General features: G+C 33.0%; 2 protein-coding genes across 2 annotated transcripts; one reads left to right on the top strand and one right to left on the bottom strand.

The window, feature by feature from the left end:
* Positions 1–5,842: 5,842 nt before the first annotated feature.
* Positions 5,843–8,380, bottom strand: LOC145312002 (uncharacterized). The gene is made up of 4 exons (XM_080151082.1): positions 7,839–8,380; positions 7,204–7,275; positions 6,452–6,569; positions 5,843–6,037 (listed from the first exon to the last, which is right to left on the bottom strand). The coding sequence occupies exons 1-4, from the start codon at positions 8,349–8,351 to the stop codon at positions 5,937–5,939; spliced, it is 804 nt and encodes a 267-aa protein (XP_080007208.1). The 5' UTR covers positions 8,352–8,380; the 3' UTR covers positions 5,843–5,936.
* An 8,813-nt stretch (positions 8,381–17,193) lies between these two features.
* On the top strand, positions 17,194–20,216 carry LOC145312827 (uncharacterized). The gene is made up of 5 exons (XM_080152067.1): positions 17,194–17,314; positions 18,352–18,546; positions 19,091–19,171; positions 19,682–19,793; positions 20,030–20,216. The coding sequence occupies exons 1-5, from the start codon at positions 17,270–17,272 to the stop codon at positions 20,119–20,121; spliced, it is 525 nt and encodes a 174-aa protein (XP_080008193.1). The 5' UTR covers positions 17,194–17,269; the 3' UTR covers positions 20,122–20,216.
* The last annotated feature ends 5,346 nt before the right edge of the window (positions 20,217–25,562 follow it).

Here is a 25,562-nt window from a genome sequence, read left to right as displayed (position 1 = left end):
GGCTAAAAAACTGGTTTAAATCTTATAATTGTACATTCTAAATCCGCGGAAAGCCGGATATAATACGATGCTAGACATAGTTTTTTCGTATGGATGAGAACTGGTTCCTATCCACCGGATTCGAATGAATACGAGAAATATACTTCTGGATTTTCTTAAATCTTTAATTAGAGTACAAAAGGATATAATTGTGATAATTGTTTCCATTTATAAGCCTGAGAAAACTAAAATTGGATATAATAAATCTATTAAATATGATAAAACGAATAATACATATTTGATATGAAATATAAAACTCGACAAACTATCATATTTCTTTATATGTATTATATGTTTTACATTTATAGTCAGGGCTCGGCAACACGTCCAGATCCTGCAAAAAGATGACGGAATAAGAAATTATAATATAATTGGGATTAGTTATCTTGTTGATTTTTATTAGCGCAGAAACTCTGAAATTTTCTTATTTTGTCTTACTGTCCATAAAGATTCCAATGACAAATATTCATATATTCTAGATAGTTATTGTTTTTGTCCGTCTGTTTGTCGTTTACTTTCTTTAGGTTTTCATAATTTTTCATAATCTTTTATTTTTTCTGTACTTTGTTATGACAAATAAAAATTCTGCTCTTTAACTTACTTTATTCATCCTTGCTTGACTGCTGAGCCCTGATAATAGTCAATTTATTAGATTTACCACAAAATTTTAAAACCCTTCTTAAAATTCATAATTTTCTTAATTTTTAAAGGGGACATTTTAAAGGATTATTAGTTTATCAATTGTAATACTATTGCATTATGCAGAGAGGGAGAGGACAATAGGCTGTTTATTACACCAGTCCTCAAAGTTTTATAATGATGTTTTCTCATTCATTGTCTTAATAGCTTTGGAGACTGAAATTTAATTTTGATTGGTTGGTTAATTAAGTTGAGTTTCCAAACGTTTCAACCACTAAATGCAATCTACAGAAGGGGTAATTTTGTAATCATTATTGGATATACATATACATCAATTTATCGACCATTGTCTTATCCCATTATCCCATTAATATGCCATTAAAAACTCTATTAATTTTCTAGCACTCACTAATTTAGAATTTTTCTGCTTTGTTGTCTTTAGTAGAATGATGTGAACACTTGTTTAACAAACATTTGAAAGTGAGCAAAAGTTTTGCTAACTTAGAAACAAAACAAAAATTAAGGTCGTGTATTTTCAAATGTTGTTTCCACGATAAAGTTAAAAGCTTCTTTTAAACATAATAAAAAATTTCTTGAGGCGGAGTCATATTTTATTTCTTGGAAGGGGGGGGGGTCGACCATTCTCTATTTTTAATTAAAGTTTTAATAACAAAAGATCTTTAAATTTGGATGGACGATTTCTCTTTGGAAGGTGGTGGTACCCTCCCAAAAATAGTTTTAAACCTTCCAAGGACCTATTGAAAACCATATTAGCTTAGTGGTTAGCGAAATCCTCTTGTACAAACAGACACAGATCCTGTTACTTTTATTGAATACATATATTTGTTACAAAAGAACTTCTAATTTTGAACATTTACAAAAACGGTTTGCTCCAGTCCTTTAAGATCCGTGTCAGATCTATATAGGAAATACACGTCTATGGATGAGCTCGAGTTATCCAAATATTAAGCATTTAAAACTCATAGTGATTATATTATTCTGTAATAAATCTCATTGAATGCTTAGATTATTCAAATAATATTTTTTTTCATGGATTATATACAGTTTTTAATATAAGATAAGATAAGCTAGCAGACTAAAGCCTACAGTTGCTATGTGTCAAAAATGATTTTAGCTGTAATGAATTGACACCTATTAGCTAAGAAAAATGTTGCTATTGTAAAAATGTTCCGAGATATTCCTGACAACTATTTCTTACACAACTTGAAATTATTTCAATTTAACAGTAATTTGGGTCACATCTTTCGTAGCAGTAAAGTTTCTTTAAACTTTTTATGTCTGTCTGTCCACAAGTGGCGTTTAAAGAGTTAGGCTGATATAAAGATAGTCGGCTGAATCTTTTGTTAAAATCCTATTGACCAATGAGCTTTGACTCATTTTTCTGAATATTCATTCATGATTTTTTAGCTGTCAGATAGACGTCTGAAATTTCTAGTGCAGATTCCCACTTTCTTTTTCTGTCATTTAGATGGTGAAAATGCGACATTCGATGAATAAATTAAAATTACTTGGTTGATTTTATTTTATTCCATAGGCTTCTGATATTTCACTTGCAGATTCCCCTGTATCCCCTCTAGAAATTGATGTAGAATATGCGTGGATATATGACAGGTGAAAAATTGTCGTCAATTTAGGTTGCTATTTCCACTGTCATTTATTGGTCAGTTCGTTCATCTTGTAGGAGGAGAGGAGATAGGTTAAAGAGGGATGGTGTTGATCGTTATTTTCGTCTGCTACAAGTTTCACTTTATTAGAGTACATGATAATCTGGTGTAAGATCCAAATACTGTATCCCTTCACTAATAAAAGATGTTGTCAAAAAAAATACAAAAAGTAAAAGAATAAAAATTATGTCAGTTTGTTTTTCTAAAAATGCTTAAAGTAGAAAATTGCATAAAATTGATACCAAATGATATCTTTCATGATTCAAAATTTTAAATAATTTAAACTTTTATTTTAGAGCATAAAATAAATAAGGCGATATTAAATATAACTTATATTCTACAACCATCCATAAACTTCAATCTGAATAAAAGAATGGCCTAAAACTTACCCAGGACCCATGTAATTAAAAGCCTCTTTAAAATTGAGAATTTAATTGGTCCTTTAGTTGTTGAAATCGTAAGCTACAGACAAAAGACCTTACTACTTTATAAAATAGGACAATCTATATTCAATTATTCATGATATTTCTAAAGTCTGACAAGAAAAAATTTGTATTTAGAAAACTAAGTGTTAGGAAAATATAATATCTAATTAGGATTGAGACTAATTTATTTCACTTTATGTCAATAACATGACTATTCTAAAGTCTTACTATTAAAAACCTCATTGGCCAAAAAATACAGACTTTTGTTTTGAAAAATATGTGTACTTAAACATAATATATTGAGGAAATGCATTAACTAAATAATTTAAGTACAGTTTAAATGAAATAAAAATTTGAATAAACTTTTAATCTTTTGATCAGGGCTCTGCAGACGTTCAAAGATAGTTCTACTCCACTGTGTATGTTGTAAAAAGGATGATTTGGCTGATGTCTTTAATTTTGACATATGGCTAGCTTAATCTGTACAAACGGTTAAATTGTGCATCTTGGTTTTGTTTGTACTGTGGAATGGATAACTGCGGATTCAAACGGCGGCGGATACGCGCGGATGCCGCGCCTAATCTTTTTCTACATATTGTGAGAATAAGCATTGAGATAAAGATACAAATTGTGGACAAACAAATGGTGGCAATACAATCATACTATTTTTTAAGCCATTAATAGATATTTGGAGCATCGTATTATAGACAGTTTTCAGCGGATATTAAACCACAAATCAGTTTATTTAGCCCTGAGGGGCCAAAAGCCCGGGCTAACAAAACTGGTATTAATATTTATGATTTTTACTTTAATGTTCATAGAAAATTGTTTGTATTACGATGCAATGCATGAATTTCCAGTATTTCTGAGAACCGCTGCTAATCCAGCGGATATTAATTGGTTTCGGAGCCATACTGGAAAGACACTTAAATCCTTTAAAATTCGCAGTAATAATAGGAATTCAACTTTTTTACGAATTATGTCAGAATTGTTTTTATGTTACTTTGTCTGACAGACAGACGCACAGTAGTTGATTACAAAGTAGCACTAAAAAATATAAGAAAAATTTTCCATTTTGTAGGAACGCCTCTTTGCTTGCGCTAAATCCGGTCAAATTCCTCTTTCTTAATGAGTGAGAGAAAAATACACAAAAATATATCACTCAAAACTAGCTACAACAGTGATTTCACATTTTTATACAGTAATATTAGTGTACTTATAGACAATCAGATTTAAAATTTACATTTTGAATTTAAACTTATCCCGTGGTCATAAGGGGCCTCATCCAAAAAGGTGAGTAAGCCCCAATAAATCTATTCATATTAATTTCCTTTTTATTGGGAGGGGGGGGGAGGCCTAACACCATTCATTACGAAGGAATTTCTCTAAAAAGCACAACCTAATTGGTTACTGAGATCTAAAGGGACAAACAGGAAAAACAGAAAGACGGACGGACAGACAGATATTGTTTTACTTTCTATTTTTGAAGGCAAAAAAATTTAAATCTTTACCTTCAATTATAATGCAAAGTAAATGTCTCTCTACCAAAGATTTTTTTCCCTAAAATCCTAAAATTTTCTCGTTTGCTGAGATAAATTTCTAGATTTATTCACAATGCATTTTTCTATCCACAAAAATAAAAGAAAGAAAAGTGCATTTAAACAAGAATAATTAAGTTCAGAACAAGGACAATAATCTACAAAATAAAATTAAGTAGCTGTAAGAAGTGAATAATGTAGTAAAAAAAGGAATCAAAAACCAGCTCAAAATGATTTTGTTTCAAATCGACTTTCTTGTAATGATATTCAGAGTTGCTACGCGTTCTAAATTATTATTTTATTTTCTTTAAACTTGTATATCATCTATTGCAAAGGCTATCCAATATTACCTCTCACGAGATTGTTTAGTCCTTTGACACTGTACATAATTATTATTTGATCTGTCCTTAATATTTTATTCATATTCAATTTTTTTGTTTGTATATGAATATTTAATACCTGTATTATAACACTGTTATTATTTTTACTTGTTATGTGTGTCATAAAATAAATATCTAATCTAATCTAATCTAATCTAAATTGTATCTAACTGTTTAAAATCGATAGGACAACTCTAACATGTCTAAATTTACGAACAGAGCTTTCTGATACGGGCGTAAGAATGAAATGACCCTAATTGTAGAAAAGCTTCGCTTTTAAAATTATATTAGAGAAAGATAAAAAATGAGTTTTAAATCAGAATTGACACCTTTAAAAAGTGCATAATAAGAAATATAACAGAAAATCAGAAATAATTTACAAATAACTACTGTTTTAGAAATACAGCTACTATATGTATAAATACACTAGTGACTACTCCCTTAGAATGTAGGGACTATGTCTTTAAAAGAGGACACAGAAAATAGCCTTAAGCCGTACTAAGGCTTAAATCTAAAAACAAAATAGCCTATAACTATCAAGTTGCGAATTCTCTTGGGAAGGTTAAAAAAATCTTTCGGTATAGACAGACACACAACACACAACAAAAAAAGGATGACAACATCCATAAAAGCGAAGCTCCGAAACTGTAGGACAAACGGACATTAACACTTGTATAGTGTTAGAACTGAATAACAATAATATAAATGTATAAGAATCAAAGCAAAATTGTAAGTAAATTTGTTGAAAAACTGCTTGATACGGGAGAATGATTATGGACATACTTACATTTTTAGAACTTGATTAAAGAGTTGCTTCGCTTTTAATATTATTCTTTGTTGTCCAAGGAATCAGTATACCAAAAAGCAGATCAATCGGATAATTAGATCACATACAAATTTGTTGTTAAAAAAGTAAAAAAATCAACATGTTTAAAATGGACGTAAGGACATTCTGGTAGTGATTATAGAGTTGCTACACTCTCTAAATCGTACCTAACTTCTACAGGAATCACCATGCAAAATTTGAAATCGAAAATTCTAATTTCTAACATGCCTAAATTAATGAAAAAAGCTAACCTTAACGGACGGAGAGACCGACCCTAATTATAGAAAAGCTTCGCTTTAAAAAAAAATACTAACATAAATGATTTATTTTCACTTGGTTTTAAAGTACATAATAATAAATAGTTATTTTACATGATTATTTCATAATTTCTTCTTTAAAAATATTTAAATTTTGCAATTTGGTCCTTCTTCGCATTTCTCGACATCCTCTACTTTACACTCTGATTCTTCTATGTCTGTGCAGTAGTTTTCTGTGTCGCAAATTTCTAAAAGTACATCAGGTTCATTCTATTTACTTTTTTTCTTTGAATTTAATATTACACATGTAGAAATTGTTTCTGATTGTCTTAAAAGATCTCATAAACGAATGGACTGTATATAGAAGTATCTACAAGGGTTGGTTTTATGCTATTTCTCCCTCCCCTCCCCCTCCGAATTAGCTCAAATTAGTTAAGGCTTGGGCCTTATCACATTCTGTGACAACAAAACTGGAATTAGTTCAAAAATTTAAGATGTATGGCTGAGAGCTTGTTTTGGTCCAGCGGAAATGCATCGGATTGAGAGCCGTACTGGATAGATAGATAAATAGAATTTAAATAAGCTAAGAACTTGTTAGTCAAAGCCATACTGTATTGAATAATAAATAGAATTTATTTTAGCTACGCTTATCAAGAACAAACCTTGTTCAGAGCACTGCAGACTCAGCTTTGTTTCACATTGTCCCAGGTCATCACAAATATTTCTCAGTACCTCCTGGCATGGCCCTGTGCGACAGTTCACTTTCCTCTCCCCACATCTCTGAAATGAATTTATTATTACTTGGATGTTTCACCAAATGTTCTCTAATAAAGTGAAACTTACAGAGGGCTAAAATTGCGATACCCTCCAACCCACCCCATTCCCTCTGCTTATACTGGATGTACAAACGAACCAATAAATGAGTTCCATATTAGTAACCTTAATAGATGATAATTTTCCCCTGACATAATATCCATGTATATTCTACATTCATTCTATGAAATTTTACAATAATTAAACAAGAATAAAAATGTACAGAACTTTTAAGCAAGTACAACTACTCTATATTTAATTGTATCTGTATTTTTGCCTTAGTTTACATCGCCAAAGCCGCCATATATGTTTTATAGTCAATTATGCTCCGTAATGATGGTAATTATGTTGACAAAATAATCAAGCTTCCCGAAATTCGTGTCTTACGGACTGACGGACACATGAACGTTTGGAATTATAGAGTAGCTCCGCTACTAAAAAAGAGTTAAGAGGGTAAATTAGCTAGTTTTTAAAATATTTTAATTAAATAATATTTTTCTTTAAAAAAAAAGAAAATTTAATACATTTAACCGTCAAAAACAGAAAAACGGACTTGAGTAGAGTAGCTACGCTAGAAGAAATGTTTGGTTTGAAAAATTACCTTAGATAGTTTGGGTTTGCACAAAAGTTCTTTTTTCTTCTGACATATCATTTCTTTCTCACAGTCTTTCTCCTAAACAAAAAAAACCAAAAAAATAAAAATTAACCATAGGTTAGATTAAAAGAGTTATATCTAGTGGGTTTAGTTTTGTCCCTAGTTTTAAGGGACTTTAACCTAAATTGATGTTTTGCTTTCGGGTAATGTTTTTTTTTTGTTTTTGATTTAGAATGAAACTGTAATTTTCTATTTGATTTTTTATAATTTTTGCAATTTGCCTTTGCTTACTTTAAAGTCAAAGAAACAAATCCAAGTTTCTTCGAAAACTGAAACTTGTAGAAGTTTCAGACTATATAAGTATAATTTTATAAATAAATGCCGCAATTGTAAATTTTTAATAAAACTATGTGGGAATTATATCTAATTTTTTTAAGGGGCGGAGTAGTTGTTTTTAGTGATAAATATAATAATTCCATCAAAAGAAAGGTAAAATGGGCGGAGAATAGGAATGAAATGTGGAAGGAGTAGTTCTGAAAATTCTTTTATAATTGTTCCTTTCCAGTCAAATTCATAGGTAACAATAAAGGGAGGAGTAAAATTTTTATCCAATTAATATTAAGTTCTTAAAATTTGATTACCTGGTTTTTAATAGTGTTAGATTCTTGTGTTGTATGTTCAGTTGATGTTTCTTCTACAGTTGTAAAATTATTAGGAGTCGTAGCTTCAGTAGTAGTAGCCTCTGTAGTAGCTTCTTCAGTAACAGCTGTAGAAGAAGTAGAATAAGTAGATGTAGCTACAGGCAAGTTTAAACTTGTGTCAACATTGTTTTCAGTAGGTGTATCATTGCACACATTTTGTCTAACATACACAACATCTCCATTGGGAAGAGTTTTGAGAACATCTCTTGTGCATTTTCCCGTAGATTTTCTCAAATTAGGCATTAGGCCAGTAGCTTTCAAAACATCATGAACCAATCTTTCTTTGAAAGTTAACAAGTTTCTAAAGAATCCTGTATTAACATTCTCTTTGACAAACTCGCCCAAGTGGTCAATCATACGTTCAGCATGGTCAAATTCTCTTCTAATATTGTCTCTGAGGCTAAAGCTGTTAACAGCCACGGTTAGAACGGCTAATAATAAAATAACTTTCATCTTGATGGAAAGCTAAGGATAAACTAACCGTTTTTAAGATTGGTTTTGTTAAGATTGGCTAAAAATAGAAACGTCTTGGGGAGAAAGTTGAAATCAGGACAACTCAGAAAAGTAAGTGAGCTAAAATTTTATCATAAAGTTGCGCACTAAAAACAAGACAAGCTGTCACCATTTAAGATGAAATAAATAGAAATATGTTTTACATTATTTCACATCACCCATATAATCTAAAGCTAATCAATTAATACGTCGACCGTAAGAAAATAACCTTTAATGACAAACCGATTGCTATTAATAATTAGGTTACTTTGTTAAAAAATAATAGAAACATTAAATTTCATTTAAATAAAGTTTTTCGTTTTGTTAGATTTAATTTATGAATTAATTGTATTTTTTCTTTTGTCCATTTGCCAATTCCTTTATCTGAAAGCTTTATTTATAATTATTAAGGTTTGTTAGTGAAAGCTATAAATAGCAACATCTTAAGCTCATAATGGCCACTGTTTTATAGCAGAAACAAGGGTATCACAACATTAATGAAAACGATGCTGAAATTGTCGGACAAACTAACGTTAGCGATCAAAGAGTGACAGAATATTAATCAGAAATATGTTTTTATATGCATAACTAGCGGTTGACCCCCTACCCTCAGGGGTTGTTTGATCGAAACGGCATAAATAACCTAAAACTATTACTTGACATATGTAAAGATTATACAAAAAAAGATAACACCATCGGTTCAGTAGTTATTGAGATCTTAAGCTTCAGATAAAAAAAAAACTTTGCTACTTGATATATTAGGATATGGAGGTATTTAATGAGTGGTTTTTAAAGAGATGCTACGCTTATTACAATTTTCAAATACAAACAATATATTTTTAAAAGCGAAGCTTTTCTACAGTGTGTTTTTTTTATGAGCACTTTTTTGAAAGCAATTTTACCCCACTTATAGTTATCAGAATTTAATGATTAATGGCTTATTTTCTTCGTTTTTTAAGGGAAATTATGAAACAACCAAAAAAAAATTACAGTTTTTGTTGAAAAAGTACAGTAAAGTTGAAAATTAAAAACTTAGGTGACAACATCTAAAAATGGTTTTAGCGCATTTTTCTTATGCTCAAAATTTGATTTTCAGTAGTCGACTTTGGGGGGCCAGTACTTTCTCCCTAATTGAGATATGGCCTTCAAACTTTAACCTATTCTAGTACATGTCCCCAATAATATCTGTATAAATTTATAGCTCTATATCTCAACTTTGAAGCGTTTTGCAGCCATTCTTGCAAAAGGTAGAATATTTGAACATAAGAAAAATGCGCTAAAACCATTTTTAGATGTTGACACCTAAGTTTTTAATTTTCAACTTTACTGTACTTTTTTAACAAAAACTGTAATTTTTTTTGTTGTTTCATAATTTCCCTTAAAAAACGAAGAAAATAAGCCATTGATCATTAAATTCTGATAACTATAAGTGGGGTAAAATTGCTTTCAAAAAAGTGCTCATAAAAAAAATCACACTGTATAATGAGGGTAGGTCCGTCCGTCCGTACGTCCGTCACAAACGGATAGCTTTTTTCGTTAATTTAGGCATGTTAGAATTGTCCTATCGATTTAAAACTTTGCATGGTGATTCCTTTAGTAGTTAGAAACGATTTAGAAAGCGTAGCAACTCTATAATCATAACAAGAGTGTCCGTACGTCCATTTTAAACATGTTGATTTTTTTACTTTTTTAACATCAATTTTTAACTGATTTAATCAACCGATTGATCTGATTTTTTGTATGTTGATTCCTGGGACAACAAAGTTTAATGTTATAAGCAAAGCAACTCTCTAATCAAGCCCTAAAAATGTAAGTATGTCCTTAAACAATTTCCTGAATCAAGCAGTTTTTCAATAAATTTACTTACAATTTTGCTTCGATTCTTATACATTTATGTTCTGATTATTCAATTCTGACACTATATAAGTGTTAATGTCCGTTTGCCCCATTGTTTCAGTGCTTCGCTTTTATAGATGTTGTCATCCTTGCTATTAAATCATGACTATTTGCGGTAAATAAAATACTTACCAATAAAATGTATTTTTTTTATAAAATTTAAATTAAAAAGATAATTTTTCATATTGATAAAAATGTAAGAAGAATATTGTTGAAAGAAGTGAATAATGATTACCCCTGACCCCTTTAAAATACCATCAATCTTATAATAAATTCCTCCAAAGATCTTCTTAAAATTATTTGAATATTTCCAGGGTAGGTAAATTGATGAAAAGTTATTTATTGCATCGTATTATAGACTGCTTTTCGCGGATATTTAAATGACGGACAAACAGATAGGCATGCTGTATGTTTTATATTAGGATATTTATATTAGGTGTACTAAAGAAGTCCTATGTGATTATGTTTTTTTAAATATCTACAACACTTCCTATCCAATTCTTATTTTCTTATTCTTTGTATATTTCTTTCTCTTTTTCCGCCTTCTCAATATTTTTTCTCCTTTTTTCTTACTTTTCTTATTCTGATCGCATTCCTCCTTTTTTATTCCCATTTATCTTCTACATATCAAGTGAAAATCCATCCATAATATAAAAGTATAAAAAGTGTAATGGAGGTTAAATGTATTGATACGCCATCTTTAACCCCTAGAACAACCTTTGCCCTTAAGTCTTTAGCCCTCCCCCCACCCTCCTACCAACTCCAAATCTTTTATCTCCTCCCCCTTTTGATTTTAAACTATCAATCTATCATTGTCCATCTGATGATGACCCTTCATTAACCCCTTTTCCCCCTCACCCCTCAACTCGCCACAACTCTAAATTTCATCAATATATCCAAAATGTTTTCTACACGGATTCCTTTTTTTTACGTATCTGAAAACAAGGATGATGATATCCATACAAGTAAAGCTCAATATCTCAATAAATTCTAAAATTCATAAAATCTAAAGGTAACAATGACATAAATTTATTTTACCATCCCCAAAATTTTTAGGTATTGGGCAAAATTTAAAAGGGTTAAATATTCTAACCCCCCCCCCCTCAACCAACGTAATCATTTTTTTGGATGGTTTTACCTTTTTATGCACCCTTCCTATCAATAGACTACCAATCTAACTAAATTTGTAGAGGTTATGTTTGAAGAATAGATATATTATTACTTGGATGTTGAACCATATTTTCATGTACTCTGAAAAACTGATGCTAGAAACTGTCTAAAATAACGATAACCCTTTAAACCCATCCTCTTCCCTCCAACTGGATAAACGAACTGACCAATAAGTGATGTCTATATAATCAAGCTAAATTGACGAAAAATTTTCCCTGTCAATATATCCAAGTATATCCTATATCCATTGTTTGAAGAAAGTAATAAATCTTGGATTTAATAATAACAGGCTGTCTACAATTATTATGGATTAGTAATTAATAACTCAAATAAAATAAAATCTTAAAATTAAATGTTCTTACCATAAATATAAATATAATAGTTATTTATCGCATCGCATTACAGAGGGTTTTCCGCTGACATTAAAATGAAAAAATATAAGATTAAAAACAGTTTTCTTAGCCCCGAGGAGTTGAAGTCCAAGGCTAACAAAACTGGTATTAATTTTATGATTTTTATCTTGTCTGTAATACGTTTCTATACTAAATTTTTCAGTATGGCGAGAACCGGTTCTAGTCCAGCTGATATTAATCGGATTCAAAGCAAAGCTGGAAATAAATTTTAACTTTTTTGTATTTTTAAACAAAGAATTTATCCAAAAAAAATCAATATCATTATTTAAGATATAACGTTTGATATTAGGAGTTATATTCGACTAAGACCATTGTTTGCTGATTTTTAGAATGCTGTTAAACTACAACGTAAAAACACCTTAAACCAATCATTGTGGGTGGTAAAGTGATTTAATTGCGCTATAAATACTACTTTTAAATTCCAAACTTTAAATTTTACCTAATTTAAAGATTTAGTTTTAATTTAAATCCAATAAATTTTATTGCCAATTTTACTACATAATCTTGATTTTTTAAACAAACCAACTTTCAGTAGCACAAATATCAATTATAAAGAAAAAAGATAAAAACATCCACAAAAGCGAAGCTCTACTATAAAAAGGAAGGACAACGAACAAAAACTTTTGTAGAGTGTTAGAACTTGTGAGAACTTTATAAGCGGAACATTAAATGAACATAAATCTGTAGGCCTAAACATGATTGAACATAAATTTGTTGTAAAATTGTGTGAATACCGGATACTGTATAAGGACATACTTTCATTCCTAGGATTTAATTATAGAGATGCTTACAATATTGGACCTTATTGTCCTAGAAAGCATCATAACATAGCCCCTAGATGCTAAGGGTACAGCATTATTATTAATTAGGGTGCAGAATTAAGAATTAACACTTAGAATTGCTTTACTACTTTACTAGTTTCTTTGTTGTATATTTGATGTTGTTATCAAAACCAAAAAGGAAAACATACTCACACTAAAAACACATATAAAACAACCAACTTTGTGGGCATGTAGCATTTTTATCAAAAATAATTCGTAAGATGTAGAATTTTATGTTAAAACACAATTTTTAACTAATCTTTATTCCTTTTAAATGCAACGAAGCAAGTTTACAATTATATTAATATATTATTATATTATTATCTTGGGCATTTCCCTCGAAATGCCAAGTTGAGCACAGGAACCTTATTTTAAAATAGATTGAAAATAAGGAAGTAGGGTAGTTTTTTTCTACTTTATATATTTTACATTAAGTACAGGGTAGCCCCGCAGTGGTCTAAACTTATATATAATCAACAAAAATTTATTCCAATTTATATTTCTCAACAAATGTTTTATAAATCATATTTGTATCCCTGGCCAAGTTACAATTCTCATCTGCGAACTTTTTCCCAAGTTTGCCTAAATTAGAAAAGTTCTCTGGATTAAATTAAACTTGACAGAGTTAAAGTCGTTTCCGGGGTTGTTTAACACCTTAAATATCACTAAAATTACACCCAGAACACCTTCTTTACACCTGTAATTTATAGACTTTAGGCCTAAAATATTAGGGTGTGTGTGTAGGTGTGTTTTTATGTGTGTGTGTAAAAAGATTTAGGTTGATAAAATGGGAAAGCTGTGAATCTTAGTTAATGACTTGGTTACCAATTATTTTGCATAAAAGAGTTTAATTGCCCTCATTTCAAAAACTGTGCTATGTCAGGACTATGACATTCACGCAGCAAATTAGCAACGTTAGGAATCCTTGTCGAAACGCATTCTATCAACAATTAATTATTCAAATGTGTCGGCTATTTCGCAGTAATCGATATATTATTACTTGGATGTTGCACCAGATTTTCGAGTACTCTGATAAAATAACGACATCCCCATCATCCACTACCTTTACCCAATACCTTACCCTCATACTGGATGAACGAACTTACCAATAATTGAGGTTCACATCAGCAAGCTAAATTACATTATTCAGAGACATAATAACTTCATGATTACATTGATAGAACAATTAATAGAAATTTTGACAGAACATTCTGATAAAGATCTAACAATCAACTGGTTGGTTGTCTGTTTTGCTCTAAATTGAGATGTGTCAATTATGTATCTGGAGTGTCTAGACCGTGGTTGTATGAAGAATGCAGTCATTAGTTACAGTATTAGATGACAGGGAGGAAGGGGACATTGGGCTGATTATTACACTAGTCCCCAACGTTTTCTTATTTGTTGACCCAACAACTAGGGGTACTTTTGTTGAATTTTAATTGGTAAGTTGATTTGTTGAGTGTCCAATCGTTTAAAACAATGAATACAATGTACAGAAGGGGTATATTTGTGTATAATCATTGGGGATGTACATCAATTTATCGACCATTGTCTTATCCCTTTAGATCCCTGATCTCGGAAGGTTTTGTGCAAGATGATTGTTTAAATGATTATATAATAGAGAGTTTTTAGAGCGCCTTGTATAATCTTATACATATTAGACTAATTGACCCCCCCCCCCTCTGCTAACTTTTTTTATTTTTTTCAAATGAACTCCTCGAGATAAGAGGCCCGCAGATACTAGATACAACTTTTTACAAAATAAAATAAAATATAGGTTTGTTGCAGGGGGAGGGAGGGGGGGGGAAGTATAGAGGTCTATTAAATAAATAAAAATTATGGGTCTCTAGTTTTTGTCTTTCAAAACACCTGAATGTAATCAACCCAACCCATTTTTAACCCGGAAACATGTAGACCAACCCCCAGAGAATTTCCATCCTTTCGAACTATTATACCCCAAAAAAGAAATGGGCATTATCCCCCCCCCCCCCCCACATTCCATCTATTTGAGGTAGAGTTTTAATAAAAGTCAAGACAACAAAACATTATTGTAACCGGTACTACCCCCTCCCTTATTCTTTTCCCCCCTTTCAGGTTGGGGGGGGGGGGGGGGGGGGCGGGGTTGTGACGCAAATTTCAGATCCATGATTTCGCGATTTGAGAAAAATTATCTTTATATTATAGCGAATCAAATAATCTTGCAAGTATCGCTTTTATCTTATGAAGATAAATCAGCGAAAAACGAGATCTGAAATTTGCGTTACCCTTCAAATATGACGCATGACCGCTACGACCGCGAGACGTGGCAGTAAATTGTCCACTATCCTATTTGAACAGTACAAACATTTCAAAAGTCCCCAGGATGTTAATTTTTGCATTTCTAGTTACAATTAATTAGTTTACAAAAGTTCTTCCTACTCCACCCCCCATCCACCCACTCTTTTATTATTTTTCACCTAAAATTTAGAAACACCTGAAACCTTCCAAAGGGATTTCTAACTCTTCCTATTAAAAGAAAAAGACCAATATTTGACTTAATGTTTTAAACAATTAGATGCAATAAAAATTAAATTTCATTAATAAGGTACAACTACGAAAATTTTGGGCCCTTGAGAGGTTGGGGTGGGAGGGTGGAAGTAATTTTTTTCTAAGAGGCGATATCTCTTGGGAGGGTGGTGGTATTCTACCCCAAAATAGTTATTATCCTTCGCAGGACATGTGAGAAGCTACATTGTAAAGGAGAACCAATTTCGATTCAGCGATTAGCGAGATCCAATGCAACAGAAACACAAACAGACATCTTGTTACTTTTATTCAATTTAAACTATGAAATATTCTATTTTATCATGAACAAATAGAAATTTGTATAAAACAATAGTTTCTAGTGTTGGTCATCAATTATTTGATTGTTAAAATATCAATTAATACCTCATTATGAAGAAAAATTTAACAATATCCTTCATTTATCATTGATTGGACAATATTGGTTTTTATACTTAGAAGGACAATCCAAAATTTAAACTGGAGACGTGCATATGAGGCGGGTGTATCCACCCCCCTGGCAAAATTTAGGGGGGTGGGTACACCCCTGCTTTGTGTTAACCCTCCTTCACCCCTCTTGACAAGAATCTACCCCCCTCTAAAAAGCTAAACAAATACACGTCCTTTTTTACTTTAGAGTAAGTCGAATATGTAGAAGGTTAACAATAAAGTAAGTATATTACACCCACCCCTCCCCCTCTCGATTTTGGTTTTAAGGGGGATGAAGGAAGATCTCGATCATAACTATTTTCGGATAGATTCACCCCCTCTCTTTCTCCATTCCCTTTGAACTGGATGGTTCTGGATTATCTATTTCAAAACTTGTTAGCGATAAGGTGTTTATACAAGTGCGCCAATGTATTTTTTTTATAAAATTGTTAAAAAATGACATCTGTTTGGTTTTCCTTTGCAATTAAGCTTTTTTTAGGTACAGGGAAGGTTTTTAACTATTTTGGGAGAGCGTATCTCCACCCTCCCAATTTAAAATCACACCCCCAAATTTTTTTTCTGAATATTTCTTATTAAAACTCAAATTAAAAAGTAGAAGGGCGGTTGACTTATCCCCCTCCCACCTTAAGAACACTTAGAGGCTTCTTGGGGGCGTCCGTTGCCCCTAGTCTTTCTTAAAATAAAAGCTATGTCTTGCATTTTTTTTCAATTAGGTGTTTGATCACGAATTTCATATGGTAAAAATATTTTTCTTATTTAATTGTTATCCTAATAAGATAAAAGTTATGCTTGAAAATTGTTTTAATAGCTATTATTATATTTTGCATTTTTAGATAAACGTCAGAATTTGCGTCAGAATTTGCGTCATTTGCGTCATTTCTATTTCAGATTTTTATTACCCGTCATCTTTAAGGGGATTGTCAAAATTAGTAAGAAAGTGTCAAAATTTTCGGGTTCACTTCGAGCATACGCAGGCAAAATCTGTGCACGCCACTGTTCTAAAAATATATCTTTTTTATCTAAAACTTTTATCAAACATTTTTCTGTCTGAATGTAAATCTAGTGATATCACGTAAAAAAGTAAATGCTATTTTTATTATATTTGTTTTAACAATTTTGGTTTTGAAATATAAAAAAGTAATAGACGGACAAGCAGTATAGTAGTTATAGATTTGCTCCGTTTTCAACACCATGGACGGCAAGGGAGGGGAGGGGAAGTTTGTTTACTCCCCACCTACCTTCCATATAAATACTAGCTCAGTGTTTTTTTGAGGGGGGTGGTATAGGCACCCAAAAAAATTTTGGGGATTACCCCTATCATCCCCCCCCCAAAAAAAAAAATTAGGGGTGAAAATAAATAGCTTAGATGTCCTTTGGAAAAAAAACTTTTTGAAAGTTTACCTACCTATTACTTTATTGCAAGATTTATCACAATTATTGTATAGTTTGAAGTAAAATCTATAAATAGAGCATGATTAATCTTCTTGAGACTATTATTGACTTTGGCATAAGGTTTTACTGTCCCTCAGTTCCTTCTGGACGCCTGAACAACAAGGACATACACTGTTCAAATCATTAAACATTGAAAATGAAATTTTGTCTGGTTCTTGTTTTATTTTTGAGTTTTTCCAAGGTATTTTTTTACAATAAAATACGTTCGAAAGCAACAGTTTAATGGTATACCTAACTTATTAAAAGTGAAGCTTCTCTATAATAAGGGTCAGTCCCTCCGACCGTTACAGTTAGCTCTTTTCGTTAATTTAAACAGGTTAGAATTGTCCTATTGATTTCAAACTTTGCATTATGATTTCTATAACAATTAGGTACGATTTGGAAAGTATAACAACTCTATAATCGTTACCAGAAAGTCTGTACCTCCCTTTAAAACATGCTGATTTTGAAAACAACTTTTTGTATGATATAATATATCCTATTCATTTCATTTTTTCAATGTCGATTCCTTGGACAACAATGTCCAATATTATAAATGAAAAATATCTATAATTAAATCTTAAAAATGAATGTATGTCCTTCTACAGTATCCTGCATTTACGTAATTGGGCCACATATTTATGATCAATTTTGTTTGGACTTAAAGTGTTTTGCTTATCAAGACACTCTACAAGAGTTATTGTTTATTTGTACTTTCTTCTTATTTTAAAGCTTTAATTTTATGGATGTCGCCATCCTTGTTATTAGACAAGTAAACACACACTAACACAAACACTTAGACACAATTGCAACATAACTAATCTTTATTGATAAACTCGTCACTTATTTTTTTTAATAGAAGTGTTGTTTAAGTCTTACATTTACTAAACATGTTATTTTAAAACTTTTTATTGTTAAATGTTTTTTGTAAAATGTTCGTTTTTGCCATACTACTTAAGAAATGCTGCGCTACTTAGAGACTTACTTATTCTTGATGCATCATTTTAGGGTGGATATAGGATATACGTGGATATATTGACATTGGAAAATTTGTTGTTAATTTAGCTTGCTAATATGGACTTAATTTTTTTAGTCATTTCGCTCATCCTGAAGGAAGGGAGGGGATGGGGTAAAGGTAGTGGATGGGGGTATCGTTGTTTTATCCATCTGCGAGCATCACTTTATGAGTACATGAAAATCAGGTGCAACATCCAAGTAATAATATATCAATTATTTTAGAATGGATCTACGCGAACCGGTCGATTATTTTCTCTTCAAGAAGGGAGAAAACTAAATGGTATAATTGCTGATATTTACACCCCACCTGTTGCCCAACAAAGAAAACCAGTTATTGAAAGAAAAGAAAGAAAGAAGTATAGAAGTTTGAAAACCTATTCTGCAACCTCCAAGATTAACACCTTCAACAAGGTTCAGGTAACAAAATGGCAGGGCACGAGAATAACATTTACATCAAACCCCGTTTGGATGCATTGGAAATGAACACAGTAATAGTGTCTGACTGATTATGAAGTAACAAAAAAATTAGCCAATGAAAGGCCATTATAAATTTTACCATTGGTCAATAACGGCCTCTCATTGGCTAATTTTTTTGTTACGTCATAATCAGTCAGACACTATTACTGTGTTCATTGGAAATTTGTTTTGAAAAGAGGTATATATTGTCATATTTGGGTCAGGTTTGAACTTCCAGCTAATTTTTAACATTTAAAAGGTTTATTTCCCTGTGGCTTACAGGCATAAATGGCAATATGTATACAAAGAAATGGATAACAACATCCTTAAAAGCGAAGCTCAAAAAAACCAGACAGATGACCAAAATAGCATATAAAAGTCTTATTAATATTTATGAAGAGGTTAAAATTAACTTAAACACATGTATTTCAATATTTTATTTGGATGCTTTGGGCAATAATATTTTACCCTTTGGTCCTAGGAATCATATTTTGTTAAATTTTAGGCAGAAGTAGTAAAAGAAAATATATGTAAAATGGAGTGTAACAAGAAAAAGGATCTGGTATGTGAACCAAGCACTAAACAGGTAAATAGACAGACAGACCCACAGACAAGTTCACAAACAAACAGACAAATAGACAGACAGACAGATAGACTTACAGATATAAATACAGACACATAGACAGGTACACAAACAGACAAACAAATTAGACAGACAGATAGATTATACAGATAGAAATACAAACACAGAGACAGGTACACAGACAGACAGACAAATACATACAAACAGAAAGACAAGAGACAGACAGACAAACACATAGACAAAACGACAGAAGGACAGACAGACAGTTAGTCAAACAGACAGATAGACGGACAGACAGATAGACAGACAATAGATAAATAGACAAACAGACAGACATACATATGGACAGATGGACAGACAGACAGAAAGACAGACAGAAAGACAGTTAGACAAACAGAAATATATACAGACGAACAAACGGACAGACATACATATAGATAGATAGACAGACAGAAACACAGACAGACGGACATACAGACAGATAATTATAGAAATTTATCTTTTACTATGAAGGTATGCGAGACTGTAGAAACATGTGTGCCTGGATATTGTCAACAAGTTCTACAAAATCATTGTGAACTCGGCGCTTGCAAGACACAGCTTGTCCTTGTGTGCCCTCAGAAAGGTAATTTTGATATTTAAATTATTGAAAAATGAATCTACAAATGGATAAATTATTACTTGGATATTACACCAGATTTTCATGTTCTTTAATGGAGTGAAATTTGCAGCAGGCTATTAAAATCCCCTCCTTCCATCCCCTTTTTTCTATCCCCTTCCCTCCTACTGGATGAAATAACTGACCAATAAATAAGTTCCATGTTAGCAAGCTAAACATATTGTACAATATGTATATTTCAGATGTGTGTACGAGTAGAGAGGTGTGTAATGATATAACCGAGGACAAATGTGAACTAAAAGATATTGTTAAATGTTCTGATGTTTGCCAATAAATTATGATGGATTTTGTATACAAGGATAGATCAATGAAAGCTTCATCTTGATTGTTGTTAATATACTGATGTTTTTTAATAAATTATTAAATCCTCATGCTTTTTTTTATTTAAAAATTAGCAGCTATGCCCCTAAAGGTCTCGAGATGCTTCTGAGGTGGGAGGGAGGGGGGTGAAGTCGATCCTTACCACTTCCAATTGTAGTTTTAAAAGTTTAAGTTTACTCTTGTAGTAAGAGATGTCCAGTAAGTCATACATATGTGAAACTAATCTACATATTGGTTTGTCTCTCTGTCGGTCGGTCATGAGATATTTTTTTAAGATTTCATGATTTTCTTTGAGATTTTGGACATTATTTCTCTTTTTTTTATTGTTATGAGAACTGAACATCTGCTGTACAACTCACTCTGGCTGTTTGTCCATTCCATGATTTTTTGTGCGTCGCTTCTTATGGCACTGTGCGTTTGAAGGTGCTTTGACTTTTGCGTCAGAACCTAAATTGGGACATAGTGAATTTCATTACCCTAGGTTAGGTAACTTCATTTCACTTTTCAATAAAATCTAAAATGCAGCCGTTTTTGAGAAAATTAGATTTGAAAATTTCAAGTTTAATTTTCATCCACTAGGAGTTACCGCATAATCATGACAAGAAAAGCAAAGATTATTTATTTAAAATTTTGAACAACTTTGCTTTTATGAAATCTTTCATAAAACCTCTCTATATATGATCTATTTAAGGCAGAATTTCCGTGACCTTAGCAAAGCAACTTATAAAAATGGCCATGAATCAACTCACCTCAAGATGTTGTCATTAATAATAATAATTGAGTATGAGTTTAGCTGCTACCTAAATTTGGCTTGTCTGTATGTCTGTAAATGCAACAAACATTGTCATTAAAAACTGTTGTATGACTAAATGAATTTCATTAAATGATAAACTTTTTATTTTAATTATTCTAAATCAGCATTTTTACAGTCCGAACTGAATTTAACTAAAAAGTCTAACTAGCATTTCATATACATTAATAAATAATTCAAAACAATATGGTTAATAATTAATTTGAGAACGTGTATGTTAATTGTATTTATGATATTAATCAAACTAAACACTGATATTGTCAATAAAGCCATTAAATCAACCAATTTAAATATTAATATGAGTTTTGCTTTGTAGTGGTGTTCATAATTTACGGCAAATCAAAAATTAGCGGTACTCAAAAAGTTCTAAATTGTTAAGCGATATTGTCCAAACAAGGATGTCATCATCCATTTGTACGTGTTCTTTAATATAAAGAGCTATCCGTCACAAACGGACGTACATAGAAAATCTTCGCTTTTGACAACAAATATGAGTGTATGAAATATAAAATTAATAGGAATGTGGTCTCTTAATATGTGTTAATTAGTAGCGAAGATAGCTATTCTAATTAATGTTAATATGTCAAATTTTTTTTTATAAATATAATTCATAATAATATTGTTTTTTTCATACTTATGCTTTTTGTAAAAAAAATGTAAGGTCTGTTATTTAGGGGTTATGATGAGGCTGTACTGATTTTTTTTCAATTTCTCAATGAATCTTCATATAGGTCTTGGGATTGTATATCCATCTTTTCTGTACCTACTAGTGGCGCAGCCACTTATGTGAAAGTCTAATGATTGATTGATTGGGTATTGATATTGATTGGAATGTGTCAACCATATTAAATTGAGTGGTACAGTCACGAAATAAAACAATTACAATAAATTGACTTGTACTCTTTTTTTAGTGCAACCATTTTAGATTCAATAATTGTATACGCTGAAAAAAGTATGTCCTTTTGTTGCATACAGTATTTACGCAATTTTACGTACACTTTTGTATAGACTTGCAAATTAATGTTCTGCTTATGCAGTTCTGACACTCTACAAGAGTTATTGGTCTTATTTCCTTGCTTCTGATTTTTTTATCCTTGTTTATACTTGAAATTTAAAATATTGGGTCAACATTTTACCCTCTTTAAAGTATTTCAAGGGACCTCTAGGTGCAAAGTAAGAAATAAGATGATTTAATTTTACAATATAATCATTTCCACGTATAAAAGTCTGACATTAATAAGTTTGAAAGTTTTGTGTGTCAGAAATAGGTAAAGAATAAGACACACTGCCCTCTTATCCAACACAAGACTTTTTATTATAGAATCTTTATAATTAGATATTAAGCTTATTTCTTGATTTATTTAATGGTACTTTTAGTTCTAGCAAATTTGTTAAGGAATAGAATCAGGAATCTAAAGGGATAAGACGATGGCCGATAAATTTACATCCCCAATGATGGTACAAAACTATCCCCTCAGTAGATAACAATTAGTTTTTCAAACGTTCGAACACTCATCTAAATGAACCAACCAACCAAACTTCTCTAAAAGTCCCCAAAGTTCTTAGGTCAATGTATAATGAAACGTTAAAAACTTTGAGTCTTGTCTAAAAAACAGCCCAATGTCCCCTCCTTACCTGAATAGAATAGTGTATGTCTTTACAAAATTGATATTTTATAACTCTCATGTTGAGTTGACAAAAAAACATCAATTATAATTAAGAATGATAAAATGAAATATTACGATAAAATTGTTAATATCTTACAGTTTTTTTGAATTCTCAACAAGTCTTGAATGTTGTCAAGAGTAGCGTTAAAATACTAAAAACAATCTTACACATCTTCTTAACTTTTCATCTACAAAACTTATTTTATAACATATCAAAAGAAGGATATTAAGTATGGACTGCCTTCCGCTGATGAAACAACTTTGTCTGTTCGTCAGTCCATGTTTTTTTGTACTCTGCTACTTATTGATGTTTTCATCCATTTTTTCATATTACTAACAATTATAATCTTCGATCATGGAAAGAAAACGAAGTAGCGGGTTTCGTCGTATTTTCACAGTAGCTTTTCTCCTTTTCTTTCCTCTCCTGGGGGCTCTAACCTAGCAAGGCAATCATTAACATTTACCTAACCTGACCTAAAATAACGTATCAAAAGCTACTGTGAAAATACTCTACTTCGTTTTCTGTCCTAATCCAAAAACTATAATGAAAATCTGTCAAAGGTCTTAGCGGACGTCGATCCCTGTGTAAAAGTTTTGAAAAATGTGTTCTATAGAAATCTTTTTCTTTACCTTGCTCTTTGTTCAATATAAGAGGGGGGGATCATACATATAATTTGAGTATAGTCCCTTTCGTAGCCACCAGCCGGATTCGGATACACGGCGCTGCAGGACGGGACATTCCCTGCCGCCGACAGGCTGAAACAAGCCAAATAGCTGCGAGCTGTGAGCGAAAATACGAGTGTAGTGTACCAAGCAGAAGAAAAACTACGTTAACTCCAAGTATTCTGAGAGGCTACAGCGCAGCCACCCATCTAGAAAAACAGATATTATATCAGATTTTAGGGATTACCACCCTAGTGTGAAAGCTGAACAATAGATTTATGGGCAAGGCTTGGTAAACAAATTTGTTGTGTATTGTGATAAAGCCAAAAATAGAACACAAGTTTGTTGTGTATTGTGATAAAGCCAAAAATAGAACCTAGATGTAATATAACAATGCATTGATAAACAATCTGACCCCAAGCCTTCAGCACGACAAATACACCCCTTATCCCAACGGAAGGGGAGGGGCCCACCATAAATTGAAGCAAATACAATTGAGGTGACATAACAATAAGCTCAGGATTAAGGAAAAGGCACAATTACCTCACCACCCAGTTACTTCAAACCTGCAGCACCCCCCTCCCCATAGGGGGGAACGGACGGTTTTACCCCGTCCCCTCACGCGCTCCCCCTCCTACCCACACTTGAATAAGTCCGTCCACGGTGCGGAGATAGCGACCGGGAGAACAGAGCGCCATTTACGGGTCGCGCAGCAGAGCTTGGGACGCAACAAAAATTCAACGGACGAATAAGATAAAGCGGACCAATGAGAGAGCAGATTGAGGGATAGTTGCGCGTTTTACCTGTGTGCGCAAATCTGATGGCGCGTAGGCGCGTTGCAAGGAAAGGAGATTTCACGCACACACACACACACACAGGAGCGGAGCTACTCCATAGCATACAACAGAGATATTTTTAGAAAAAAAGACTTGCAAGCTCCTCCCTCCTATCTATAGTGTGATAAGGAAAACCAAATCAGTTCCTGACAGCAGTTCAGACCCTCAACAACTATCTACACCTACCAGCCTATTTTACAACTTAGAAGCTAGTGACAAGTACCCTAGTGTACACCTATTTTAGATCTTTGTAGTTAAACTACCAACCTAGTGATAAACAGTGTTGGCTGCTAGGCTAGAAAGCCCTTAGTGTAAACCACTTATAGTATTGACTTAAAACTTAGTGTCCCGCCGCTGAACCTTTGACCCGATGGAGCAGCCACAAGCGCAAGGAGGCGACCAGCTCCAAGGATGGCTCCAGGACGATCCCCAGCCGGCTCGAGCAGAGTACCTCAAGCTGATGCTGAGTAACCTGCCGGAGTACCGAGGACCGCCCAAGCAATCCTGGAATTCCCACATCCGGAGATTAGAAATGTCATGGGCGGCTTACCGTGTGCCCCCCCATGACACACTGAATCGCCGCAACGCCCTCTTACTATCCCTGGCGGGGCAAGCGGCGGAGATGGCCTCTCATCTGTTTGGCGAGGCAGGCCAAGCCTTGACATACGAATAAGTCAAGGCCGAGTGTGAAATGTTATTTCGTCCAGCCTATGAGTCTCAGACCCTGAAGCAAGCCTTCAGAGACTACAGGCAGCACTTGACAGAACCTATACAAGCATACATATCCACAAAGTGTGCGTTGTATAGGGAGGCCTATAGCCACGAGGACCTTGAATTATTGATAGACGAATTAAATTGTGGCATTCGTAACGCTAATGTGAAACGTGAAATGATGGGTCATGAGATCACCTCGGTACCTGAGTACACGAGGCGAGCCATGTTTACCGTGACCATGATCACCAAGCAGCTGAAGGAGGGTGTGTGCCTAGTGGACGCCACCGACGGGCTCACGGGATCGGCCAGCGTCCAGTTGCCCCAATATGATGAGTCGGAGCCAATGTAGATTGGCGCCTTGGCTCCGGGTCTCCACCAGATGGGGAAGGTCGCCCCAGATGACAAGATTCCAGGCCGCTGCTATCGCTGCCATGGGAAGGGCCACCGAGTCAGAGATTGTCCTACGCCTATGGAGGTCAGCCTAGAAGAGAGACGCACCCAGCCACGCCGTGGCCGTCCTGCCAAATGTGAACGTTGCCATTATGCAGGCCATACGGCAGCCGAGTGCAAGGCTGACTGGGACCAGGTAGCCGGCCGGAGACGCATCGCTGACAAGGGCGCTCCCTCAGGAAAGCCCAGCAGAGTAGCCAACATGGAAGGGAGCGCGCCCCCAGCAACACTCCAGCAAGCAGCCGCCCCCAAT

This window comes from Acartia tonsa, chromosome 2, assembly GCF_053477335.1.
Source record: "Acartia tonsa isolate MP-2025a chromosome 2, ASM5347733v1, whole genome shotgun sequence".
NCBI classification, from domain to species: Eukaryota; Metazoa; Arthropoda; class Copepoda; order Calanoida; family Acartiidae; genus Acartia; species Acartia tonsa.
This window is presented reverse-complemented; position numbering and strand designations above follow the sequence as displayed.

What these genes read in the sequence shown, in the direction of transcription:
- LOC145312002 (XM_080151082.1), bottom strand. Translation starts at nt 8,351, where the DNA reads ATGAAAGTTATTTTATTATTAGCCGTTCTAACCGTGGCTGTTAACAGC. An exon ending in GCAAACCCAAACTATCTAAG is followed by an intron (nt 6,570 to 7,203) that starts GTAATTTTTCAA and finishes AATTCATTTCAG; the next exon opens with AGATGTGGGGAGAGGAAAGT. An exon ending in TCTGCAGTGCTCTGAACAAG is followed by an intron (nt 6,038 to 6,451) that starts GTTTGTTCTTGA and finishes ATGTACTTTTAG; the next exon opens with AAATTTGCGACACAGAAAAC.
- LOC145312827 (XM_080152067.1), top strand. Translation starts at nt 17,270, where the DNA reads ATGAAATTTTGTCTGGTTCTTGTTTTATTTTTGAGTTTTTCCAAG. An exon ending in TATTTTTGAGTTTTTCCAAG is followed by an intron (nt 17,315 to 18,351) that starts GTATTTTTTTAC and finishes CAATTATTTTAG; the next exon opens with AATGGATCTACGCGAACCGG. An exon ending in ACACCTTCAACAAGGTTCAG is followed by an intron (nt 18,547 to 19,090) that starts GTAACAAAATGG and finishes GTTAAATTTTAG; the next exon opens with GCAGAAGTAGTAAAAGAAAA.